This window comes from Phascolarctos cinereus, unplaced genomic scaffold (assembly GCF_003287225.1).
Source record: "Phascolarctos cinereus isolate Bilbo 61053 unplaced genomic scaffold, phaCin_HiC Scaffold_726;HRSCAF=1367, whole genome shotgun sequence".
Taxonomy (NCBI): Eukaryota; Metazoa; Chordata; class Mammalia; order Diprotodontia; family Phascolarctidae; genus Phascolarctos; species Phascolarctos cinereus.
Genome location: NW_027556098.1, coordinates 186,789,685 through 186,802,337, shown reverse-complemented (window position 1 = coordinate 186,802,337; position 12,653 = coordinate 186,789,685). Strand labels below are relative to the sequence as shown.

At 35.5% G+C, this 12,653-nt stretch overlaps 1 protein-coding gene across 5 annotated transcripts in view; it reads left to right on the top strand.

Moving 5' to 3' along the window:
- The window catches only part of SLC39A10 (solute carrier family 39 member 10), a 143,390-nt gene that overhangs the window by 126,314 nt on the left and 4,423 nt on the right, over positions 1-12,653 (top strand). For 4 of the 5 annotated variants that reach the window (XM_078146917.1, XM_078146918.1, XM_020993523.2 and 1 more), the window contains 5 exons: positions 1,973-2,179; positions 4,669-4,789; positions 6,256-6,651; positions 7,400-7,480; positions 11,014-11,204. In XM_078146917.1, the coding sequence (XP_078003043.1) occupies positions 1,973-2,179; positions 4,669-4,789; positions 6,256-6,651; positions 7,400-7,480; positions 11,014-11,204 (996 nt within the window). The remainder of the gene's footprint in view (positions 1-1,972; positions 2,180-4,668; positions 4,790-6,255; positions 6,652-7,399; positions 7,481-11,013; positions 11,205-12,653) is intronic. The other variant, XM_020993522.2, reaches the window with a different exon arrangement.

The window sequence follows — 12,653 nt, the reverse complement described above, 5'->3', positions numbered from 1 at the left end:
AATCCATTGACTACCTTCTTAAGTGGGAGTTTGAGAGATTCCAAAGGCTTACTCAGATGTGGTCACATAATGTATAGGGTTATACATTTAGAGAAGAAGGGCCTTTAGAGACTAAATAGCCCAATTCCGTATTTTACAAATGAAAAAACTGGGCCAAGAGATGTTAATGACTTTCCCAACATTAACACAGTCATTGGTAGAGCTGGGGTTTAACCCTAGTCTTATGAGTCACTTTCCAACATTCTTTCCTTTATAGCAGTATGCCTTTACTTCACTAACAACTAACTACCTTAATGATGTCATCACTTTTTTTTAAACTTTAGTAAAGGAAATGCATATATTTCACATAATTTAACTGTCCTCCCATTTTGAAATCAATGGTTTGCTTTACTGTGTCAGTATAGAAATAAATTCTACATTCCCAGTGTTCTGTACCGTGATATGGGAATGTAGTTGATTGTATTTATGTTGCTTCTTTCCAAGTTATTTAAAATTTTACTCATTTATTTTTAAAGTTAAACAATCCTTCATTTTGATGAGGACATTTTATTTTTAACAAAAAGAATCAAAAGGTAGCTTATTAATTTCAGATTTGTAGGGTCTACATATTTTTTACAGTAGAAGGTTTCTAGAATTCAGTTCGATAAATTTTAGCCCTGTTGGGCCCAGGGGATACAAAGACAAAACTAAAACAGTCTCTGCCCTCAAGGAGCTTATTTTTAAGATTACATTTAAACATATAAATCAATACTGGCTGATTTGAGAAGAGACAGATCAGTAACAGCAGGGGAGCCCAGGAAAAGCTTTGTATAGACAATGACATCTGAATTGAACGTTGAAGGAAGCAAGGGATTCTAAGAAGCAGAGATAATAAGGGAGTGACTTCCCAACCCTGTGTCCCATTGGCCTTGTATAATTTAAGAGCCTAGGAGAGAAATAGATAATTTACTTCTGAGCATGGAAATGATGTGTACGCTTCTTTGTTTTTTAATCTTTCTAAATAAATTGGGTACATTCTTTACTATGCAGACTTAACTCATTCCAGGCCATCAGTTATTGCTTCTGAAAGGTGTTTGCTATAATCCTTATAAGCTTAGTGCCCATGTTGTGTTTAATAGTTTTAAGGAATTGAGACATTGTGGCTTCCCATGGCAGGAGGGTCACAAGTCATTGGAAATAGAAATTCCTCACTTCTGAGCACTAGAGATGATAAGGATATTGTTGATTTTTATCTGATTTTAAATTTTAATCATTGACTGAAAGTTACAGTGGTTGACTTTCACTCATAAAAATGAGCAACAGTTAAATTGATGAGTGATTTTAGTTTGCCTGTGAAGAACATATGTAGTGCAAATTTTATGAAATATCCTATATCATGTTGACCTTTTTTACAATTTTTGGCATAGTTAGATGCTTAGAATGAGAATAGATTATGTAATTGTTTTAGATGATTAGCTTCTAAGGATAAGAAACTGTCTTTTTTTTTTTTTTTTGGCTAGGCAGTGGGGTGAAATGACTTGCCCAGGTTCACACAGCTAATAAATGTCAAGTGTCTTAGGCCAGTTTTGAACTCAGGTCTTCCTGAATACAGGGCTGATGTTCTAGCCACTGTGCCACTAGCTTCCCCAGAAACTGTTATCTTTTAACCTGTGTTAACCAGTACAGCACCTAATGATTGTGTTCTCTTAATATCTACTCTGTCTCATTGCTGAATTACCATGAAGTGTGTTTGTTAAACACCCACCTACACATAACGTTTTCTTGAATACTTCACAAAGCAAACTGAAGAGACTATATTTACCCTCAAATGAGATAGTAGATAAGAAAAAACTCTGGAAAAGTTCCAAGCACTAAACCAATGTCCCTCAGGAATTCCTCTCTACACAGAAAGACAAAACCTGGAAATTGAAAACATAACTGTTTAATTGGGATAATATGTTTTACTTTTAAACTATATCATCCTTATAAATAGTCACAAGGGGGCCATGACCACAGTCATCAACATGGACATGGACACGGACATGGGCACAGGCATCCTCATGGACATGAAACAAAAAATCCAGAGTTTTTGGAAGAATATGATGCAGTATTGAAAGGACTTGTAGCTCTGGGAGGCATTTATCTGCTCTTCATCATTGAACACTGTATAAGGATGTTTAAGCATTACAAACAACAAAGGGTATGTATCCATTTTTTTACTTTTATTTCACTACATAAAATTAAAAGCATATTAAAATTATAGTATGCTCTAATAAAAAACCCAAAGCAGTGAGAACAAGAAAACCTTCCTCTTTTGGTTTTGCTTTTTCCATTGTTATTATTTTGATATATCTTTAATCCCTGTCTTGGTTAATGTCTTTATAAATCACTGAATTCATTCAGTGTTAAGTAAAAATAGTGAAATGCTCTTTATTTCATACTTTTATAGATTTCAGCTCAAAACCCATTTGAATTGCATAATATCTAATTGGTTTAAATGGGTTAGGAAAACCTACAGGTAAGTTTACTCCTTTTTATAGGAAATGGGAAAATGTATAATAGACTGAATTCAAGCAGAGGAAACCAAACACTCGTCTTTTTAAATTAATATTAAGAAATAGCTCTTTCCCAGTTTCCACAAAATTCCACTAAATGTTCATTCCACTAAATGTTAGTGATGTACTCATGTATTATAAATAAAAGAAAAACATTGTTCATCATTGATTTTTCATGCATCTCCCATATCCTATAGTTTTCAATGACTAAAATGAGCTGAACTTTAAGAAAGCTTAAGTATTTTTATCTGGAATCCTTTTCTCACTCTATTTTGAACTTTCTTTCCCAAAAGGAAGATCTGGGTTCAAGTTGTACTTCTGACAAATACCATCTTTGTGTGGGCAGGTACCTCTCAGTGCTCCAGGTACCCTCTAAGGCCATGATAAGTTTTAGTACTTAGGTTTAGTTCTTACAGTAAGTATCATTCTCCTACTGGGAAAACTCCAATAGCTCCCAATTCCTCGTGGGATCAATTAAAATCTCTTCTGTTTTGTTTTTAAAGCCCGTCACAACCTGACCCCAATCTTCTCTTTCCCCCACCCCAAACCATGGTCTGTCCAATTCACCTCTCACACATGGCTCCTCATATGCTATCTCTGTGCCTCTGTAATGGCCATTCTCTCTGAATGCAATGCACAAGTACCACCCTCTACATGAGATATTATACCCCCCTTGGGAAAAAAAAAACAAACTAAAGTGATAGTGCCCTAATTATTTCATATTCATTTTATATTCTGCAAGTGCTTGTGTAAGCACGTTGTCTTCCAAGATAGAATGTAAGTTCTTTGAAAGCAGGAACTATTTCATTTTTCTCTATTTTTCCAGTGCTTAGCATAATGCCTGGTACCTACCTTAGAGAGTTATAAACTAGATAAAAAGTGCTTTGCAAATCTTAAAGTGCTATGTAAATGTTAACTGTGCTTGGGAGGAGGGACTTTCCCAACTAGGACTTCTCTGTGAATGATGAATGAAGTCATGGTACCAGGCCCCTTTCTCCTCCACTCGCTCTCTGTACTCTCAAAATAATTGTACTGAATGTGGACATCCATACAAGTATTCTCAGTCTTCCCTAAAACTGCCTGAGTAAAAATATTAATCAGTAAGAAATAATGATTTTGTTGTTAGATGTGTTATACAGCAAGAACTGGTGAGTATTAAGTTCTTTTTAACTTCTGTTTTAAAAAATGGGGCTAGAAACTTAGGCATGAAACATGAGAGTAATGTTTTATTTGACATTTTACAATCTTAATTACTAAATTCTCTAGCTTCACTTTTCATATTGTCTCTGGAATCTGTACCCTTCTTTCCATTCCTATTATCTCACCTTAGTTTAGGGGCCCTTAAGACTTTTTTTTAATTACCTAGGTTAGTTTGCAGTAGTCTCTCCCCTGCTGCAGTCTGTCTCATACATTGCTGGAGGATTCTTTGGTCATATCTCACTTGTCCTAAAACCTTCAGTAGCTAAACCTTTTAATCCTAAAATCATTACCTCCTGAACAAATTCTAATCTCCTTTGTTTAGCATTCAAGGCTTTGCTTGATTGTACTTCCCAAAGTATTTTTTCATCATTTTCTCCCACTCCTGCTCTTTAAGTGCCCCTTTCCTTCAGCCAAATTGCACTGGTTCTATTGCTATTTCTTCTGTGAAGCGTTCCCAGCTTCTCCCACTCAAAAGTACTCCATAAGAGCAAGGACCATGTCTTATTCTCTCTTGTGCCAATATGTCTAGTGTAGTGATGTCTATGTAGTAGGAATTCATAAATTCAAAAATAAATATTTGTTAAATGAATTATTGGTTGCAGGAAATACAGGTACTGAATCTAGAAAAGAGAAGACTTTAATGGCGTAGAATTGTGTTTGTTGTGATAGTATCTTCAGGTATTTGAATGATAGTTATACACAATGAGAAAGATTTGTTTTGATGCTTCAGAAAGCTAGAATCAATGGATGGAAGTTTCAGGGAGGTGGGTTTTGATTCAGTATGAGAAAAAAAAAACCTTTTCTTACCAACTGGAGCTTTCTGATAGGCTCAGAGTCTTATTTAAATAAACTTTGTTTTTGTATTTTACTTTCAACATGCTTTCCATTACTGAATGTGGTTAAAATATAGTTTTAATCTTGATTTTTATTTCAGGGAAAACAGAAGTGGTTTATGAAGCAGAAAGCAGAAGAATCTGCTATCGGAAGGAAGCTTTCAGATCATAAATTAAATAATACCCCGGATGCTGACTGGCTTCAGCTCAAGCCTCTCGCAGGTACATTTCAAAGGTCTCATCCTAAAATTCAATGGAAAAATGCTAAATGTAAAAATATGAATGTTGTACCTGTTTCCAGTATCTTCATGTTGAACAAACTTTTGCCTGAGATTTTAGCTTGGGGTTCCTTTGTACAAGAGATGCTCTTAGCTGTAATTTTGTCTATAAAAGTCCATCTCTGACAATGTGTAATGTCCTCTCTCTCAAATTCTTGTATACTTCTCAAACCTTTATTTCACATAACTGTAATTTCTAATTTTAACCAAGGATATCTTTTATTTTTAAAATATGTATTTTTGCATGTATTTATAATCTGTTCTTCCCACTGCATCCCCTATCCCCTCTTGAACAAATAAAACAAAAATAAATTTAAAAGACTAATTTTAAATGTGTAGTCTTGGAAAACAATTTTCATATTGCCTTTGCCTGAGAACATCTCTTTGGCAGCGGCATCTTTCACCTTCCATCCTCTCTACCAGTCAGATGTTCCAAAGTTTTCCAAAATTGTTTTCTCTATAAGTATTGTTATTATAGTATAAATTCCTCTGCTGCTGCTGCTTATTTCACTCAGCATTAATTCATAGAAGTCTTCCCAGTTTCTTCTGAGTCTTCTTATAGTGCAAAAATATTCCATTACATTAATATACCATAATATGTTTAGCTGTCGCCTGATAAAAACACCCTTTTGTTTCTGATTTTTGGCTACTATGAAAACAGCTGCAATGAGAGTGTGTGTGTGTGTGTGTGTGTGTGTGTTTAATTTTTTAAAAAGTTATTGATGTCTGTACTTAAAATTTGACAGTATGGTGCTAATAATGACCATTGTATTTGATCAGAATATTGCCTCTCAGAGTTAGCTTAATTTACTTTGTTGTAACCATTGTCTGTTCATTTACTTTCTTCACCTTATATCAGTTCCTAAAGATATTCTCATGTTTTATTAGAATTCTTCATATATTCCATTCCTTATAAGGGGGCAAAAATTCCATTACATTTGTATATTGTTTAGCCATTTCTCAAACTTTGGGGATATATTTTTGTTTTCAGTCTTTTGTTACCAAGGATCTCTTTTGATATAGTCAGTTGTTATTTGTTTCCCTCTTGATTTTTACATAGCAAACTTTTTTTTTTGTGCCTCATTCTAAAATCTGTGTTTTAGGATGTCATTCAGGCACCTTCTACACTCCTACCTTCTTTCTTATGTTATCTTAAGCCCTCAGTCATTCCATCAGCATTTTTTTTTATCCTAAAATATCCTAAAAGAGAAAGTTAAAAGTTCCAATGAGTTGTGTGGACTAGACCCTATAAAGCAAAGTATTGTTCTATTAGAGTAGGGTTAAATGAACATAATATCTTTGGGGGTGAAAAAGTACTCTTAGATAATAAGCCTTCATCTAGTATATTTTTATCTTGTAAATATATGTGGGTAAACTTTAACAATTTCATATTTGTTGAATTGTTTATAGCCACATGTATTTTGACTCCAAATGTAGGAACTGATGATTCAGTTGTGTCTGAAGATCGACTTAATGAAACTGAACTAACAGACTTGGAAGGCCAGCAAGAATCCCCTCCTAAGAACTATCTTTGTATAGAAGAGGAGAAAATTATGGACCATTCTCACAGTGATGGTGTACATGCTGTTCGAGAGCATGATCTTCATTGTGCAGCACATAACAACCATGACGAAAACAAAACTGTGCTGAGGAAGCACAATCATCAGTGGCACCACAAACATTCCCATCATTCACATGGACCCTGCCATTCTGGGTCAGATCTGAAGGAAACTGGAATAGCTAACATAGCTTGGATGGTAATCATGGGGGATGGCATCCACAACTTCAGTGATGGCTTAGCAATAGGTAAGCTAATACAGGATTAAAGATTTTTTTTTTAAATTTGTAGTTGATAATCTGTTCTATGAAGTTCTTTTTTTCCTATGTAGTGAATGAAAATTTAAGAGGTAGTATAGCATAGCATTGGGTAGAATTTTAGGATTAGAATAAAAGGACCTGTGTTTGAATCCTACTTATACTTTTTGGTCACAAAATTTTTGTGACCTTGGGCATGCCACAACCTTTTCAAGCACACAGATGGTTGGAACTTAATTGTTTAGAAGGACCATGCTGATGAAATCAATGATCCCTCATCTGTTGTTAGCATATGTATTATTTTTGTGAGGTTGTATTAATTTTTTTCCTTTTCATTAAAGGTCCTCATTCCTGTTTTGATTATTTGCCATTTAAAATATGAGTTAAATACTAAAACTGAGTATCAGACCAGAGTCTCAAGAGAGAGTAGAATGTTGGTGACCATGGCCATTCCAGGGCCATTGAACCAGTACTTAGCAGTAGATGACTTAGTATTTTGATAAGTGCCTTGCTGGCTTACGGGCAACTGTGACTCTCTTTTGTAGATGTAGTATATTGGAGTGCATCATAATTCATCGTATGTCCACAAATGCAGCGTCTAAGAAATGCAGCCTGTTGCTGGTGTGCTGGGCATCCATTTTGGATGCAGGGAAAAATACATAGACTATCTAGTCTTGATAATGACAGGACAATAAAGTATCTTTTCTTTTCTGCCCCCCCTTTTTTTTTTTCCAAACAGGAGCAGCTTTTAGTGCTGGATTGACTGGAGGCATTAGTACCTCTATCGCAGTTTTTTGTCACGAACTTCCCCATGAATTAGGTAATTTATCTTCTTTAACACAAATTCATAATGTATCTTTCATTTGGTTTTGAATTCATACCATAGTTATATTAGAAAAACATTTTACTACTAGATTTAGACTACTGCTACTGGGGATTGAAAACTATGAATGCTTTTTACTTGCTTTGGAACTCATTTAAATAATTAGAGCTCTTGTTGGACAGTTGTATCTGTTCTGCCCTTTTTCCTAGGTTGAATGATTTTTTTCCCTTTTCCAAAAAGGAAGAGTGAAGAAACTGTTCCAGGCCACTTATATTTAAAGATTGAATGGTTACAGAGTCACTGCTAAGGTGACTTCTCTTAAAGCTAGTGAGGCAGTCTGGGGCACTAGGAAAGCACCTCAAACTTGGATTCAGGAGGCCTGGCTTTGTGACCTTGAGAAATCACTACCACTCTCCCTCAATTTCCTCCTCTACAAAATAAGAAGACTATCTCTAAGATCTCTTCCAATTATAAAATGTGTTTCAGTGTTAGCTAGCTATTTCATATATTATTTCCAACAGCAGTACATACATCTGGTTTGGTGTATATTCTCTATTCAGTTAGCTATAAATGTAAGGCAGGGTAAATGGTTAATTTTTTAAAAAACTCAATTTATTTTTTTGACAATGCAGCTTTTTCTTTATTCTAACTCAACTTATCCCACAGACTTTTTCAATATGAAGCCTTCCTCTCCTAATTTCTGTGGCAATAGAGTCTTTGAGAAAGCTGATCCATTTCTTCCCTCGTCTACCACCACATTATAGTTATATGTCATGCTGTATTAATTTATTTTTAATCTAAATCAGATAACAGTCATGAGGAAATGGTTGATGCTTTTCTTTATGGTTTAATTTGTTAACTCTTTTACAAGGGTTGTGGGGGTTTTTATTTTTATTTAAAATCAGATTAAAAATGCTGTGCTAACAGGATTCTCCATTCTAGCACTAAAAAACACTCGTTTCTGTGTGGAGGGAAAAATCATTTTGTTGGAGTTTTAAATCTGAACTTGGTAAATTCCTATCATTAACATCACATTCTACTCCCTTTGATCTTAAAGTCACAAAATCATGCATTTTTTTTCTGATTAGAATATTCCCCCACATTCCAACCATAAATACACATTGTTGTATTCTTTGTTACCATCTCTGACTTAACTCCAGAATTAGAGACCTCAGATAGAGACCTGCTCCTCTCCCATATGGAATTAAGTAGGCCATTTGGTAGATAAAGAACCTAACCCCATTTGTAGAGAGACATACTTACATATAAACTAAAGGATCAAAACTACTGCGAGTTATAAAGAAGACTGGGTTGTGTTATTTCATATTGTTGAACAGATCTGACATTGGTTTAAGGTGTGAAATCAGTAACTGGATCATGGATCATATTTAAATTTGGAAAATTCCTCGGTGTCTAAGGTCATATCATTATACAGATGAGGAAACTGATCTGGCCCAGAGAGTTTATACAACTTGATCAGTGTCCCACAGAGAATAAGTAGTAGAGATGATACTTGAACCCAGAATCCCTAAGACTGTTAGCAGCTTGCATCAGTTAAGCTGGGCATGTTAAGATTTTTTATTTGTTGTTGGCAAGAAGCAAATGAATTTCATTTCAACAGTACATGAGAGTGGGCAAAAATTCATGTATTTAAGTCTTATCTTTTTTAAACTACAAATATCGAATATAGACATTTAACTTTTATGAAGATAATTAGGTACATTCTCTAATATGGTAACTTCCCTTCCAGTGGTCTGTCAGTGGTCCTCACTCCCCTTCTAGGCAATTACTGCTGATCCGATCTGAACAGGAGCCCTTGTCATGGAACCCATCCTTTCTATGAAAGTTCCTGGGGCTTTCTATACCCCTAGTCTCTTAACTTACTTTTTTCCTTTTTTCTGGTGTGTGCTTGCACCTGTGGTATGTAAAAGATGAAATGACTGAGGAAACAAAGGTTCGATCTAAGGAATGCATGCCAGTTGCCTAACAAAGTGGGATCAGACCTCAGCTTAGGCCCGGATCCTGAATACAGGGGGAAAGACTTTTATACATTAAAATGTTAATCAAATAAAGCCAATTAATTAAAAGTAAACAATACAGTATCAGGTAATATGATTTCTAATTGGGTGAAAGATTAGGGACTTTCCAAGTTGGGAGGGGGAGAGCAAACAGGTGCAGTTTCCTTAATTCAGAAAAAGTGTCCCAGTAAACATTCTGTAAACAATCAAAGGGACATGGAAACCAATAACTGATCAGTATGGAGCCAGTATTCCGATAACACATACAGGTTCCCTGAGATGCACAATTGTGAGAAAACTACTTGCATCAGTCTTTGGATATGACTGGGTTTCTGGTCAACATGACCCAGGTTCTTGGGTAAGGGTCTCTAAGCAGCAGAGACAGGTAGTCCAGTTTCCCAGCCGTGCTGGGCTGGGTTCAAACAATGCAATAAGGTTTTCTCTCAGTTCCCTCAATTGAATAAAGTTTTCTTTATTCAAGCCAGAAGTTGGACTAGATCCACAATTAAATAGAAACGAGAGTAGCATACAATAGAAACAGAATTGAGTCAGAAGATGGAGTTAGTGTGGTTCATTCAGTTCCCCCCGTTAACCATTTGCTGTCCTAATCCCTTCAATTTCCTCACACTCCAGGCTGAGGCTCTACAAGGGACAAGAACATTGGGGGGCAAAATTCTTGGGTCCTTGTGAATCACATATTCACCATGGAGAGTGAATCAACATGCTATTTCCATAAAGGCAGGAACATAAGGGCCAAGGGAACTGCTGTTTTGAATATCACTGGAAATAAAATCTTTCTCAGTTTGATTCCTTGTTCAACTTTTCATTGTCTTAGGCCACTGTCTTATTTAAGGGGAGGCAACTAGAGTGTGGATAAAGTGCTGGGCCTGGAGTCAGGAAGACCTGAATTCAGCTCTGGAACACTTAGTAGCAGGGCAAGTCAGTCCCTTAACTTCTCTCTTCAGTTTCCTCAACTGCAAGATGGAGCTTATAATGCCTCCTATCTCTCAGGGTTGTGAGGATCAAATGAGATAATATTTGTAAAGTGCTTAGCACATGCCTGGCACATCATAGGTGCTTAATAAATGCTTGTTTCCTTCCTTCTCTCCTTCCGCCCCCTCTTCCTTTCCTTTTCTTCCCTCCCTTCCTCTAAAGAAGATTCCTATGAAAATTGTCATTCCTCTGAGTCTAGAAGCATATTTTGCGAGAAGAGGCACTCAGCATTCCTAGATAGGAATTCAGTTAAAAATATTGACAGTTTATTCAGTGTAATGGCTATCTGTGATCTTTCTAATGTGTCTATGTCTTATGATCTATCACTTTAGTCAAATGGTACTTCGTGGCAATTTAAGAAAATCAAGCTCATTGCTATTGTGTCATAGGAGATAAAGACACTTAATTGAACCTTTCATCTTTATAAGTGATTTAACTTGAATTGAAATAATGTAAATAAGGTGAAACATTATTTCAATCAGCCATATTTAAAATGCCTATGTTTTGCTTTAATTGCAGGTGATTTTGCAGTCCTCCTTAAAGCCGGCATGACAGTAAAGCAAGCTATTGTATACAATCTTCTCTCTGCCATGATGGCTTACATAGGTATGCTTATTGGTACAGCTGTGGGTCAGTATGCCAATAACATCACCCTCTGGATCTTTGCCATTACTGCAGGCATGTTTCTCTACGTAGCTTTGGTGGATATGGTAAGACTTAATTTTATGTTGTTATTGCCCATAATAAGATAAAGCATTTTTCTCACTTGAAGCATAATCAGCAGTTTACTGGAAGCATAGTTAGGAAGAATCTAGAACCATGCTACAGAAAACATTTTAGCACCCTCTTACCCTATGTAAGTTTGGCTGTTGAAAAAAGAAAACACTTTTGTTGTGCTGTGAGCAGCAAACACACTGCTGGGTTACTGGATCTGTGATTTCAGGCTCCTTTTTACATGGTAACATACAATGGTGACAAAGTAAACTCAAGACAGCCGATATTATAACTATTAAAATTTCTTCATTAACAGTGACTGATCACAAGAGATTTGAGATGCTGCTGTTGTAGTCATTTTTATAATGTTTTGTCTGAATTGATAGACTGCAGGAGTCAAGGCAGACAAGACAGGCTGAATAATGCATAGATTTTTCTTTGGACTTAGTGGATATAGTATGATAGGTCTTCTGATGTGTGTTTCTTTAGGCATTTGAGATATCATTGTATTACAACTAGCTAAAAATTAATCTATCCCCACACTAACCATTTTCTTGATTTAGTATTTCTTGAACCAAAAATTTACTGGGTGTTATGCTAGCAAAACTCTTGGGATATTAACTTTTTCCAAAATAAATTAGAAATTTGTTCCCTTCTCTACCAGTAGGATGTGACCAGTTAGTCTCATTCTAAAATTAATATAACTTCTAGCAGAACACCAACAAGCATGAAATATTTTGTCATTTTCTTCATGTTCTTTACGGTTGGATTCATTTGTTAGTTAACAACAAATATTAGGGTCTTTATTAATTCACAATGGAGTAACATTCATTTTAAAGAACGTTTATAAAATTAATCTCTTTATCAGTTGATTTTAAAAAGCAAACAACCCCCCCCAACACACACACACACACACACACACACACACACACACACACACACACACACACACACACACACACACACACACACACACACAGTAGAACCTTGGTCCCAAAGGATATATCAGATTTGATTCTGTATTGATGCTAATTAAGTCTGTCTAAATTTCCTTTGATACCATTATTCCTGCCTAACTTCTTTACCCATTAACTCATTAGATATCTTAGCAGAAATGTCCATAACAAGTGGAATAATACCTAGTTTATTTACTACATTCAATATTTAAAGACAAAAAATAAAAAGATAAAAAAATGTTCTGTAATTCAGCGTTTATCTTCTACTATATACAAAGCATTATATCTACTGAGACAAAGACAAAGACCTTAAATTCTCCTAACATGAGAGGAGAGATATAACATGCACATAGATAACCAAATTCTAGGCAATTTGGAAGAAGAAGAGAATGCTGACAATTTGAGAATTCTAGGAAGTCTTCATGGATTACTGCACCTAAGCAGTCTTGAAAGGAAATTAGGATTCTAAAGGTGTGAGGCACTGAGAAG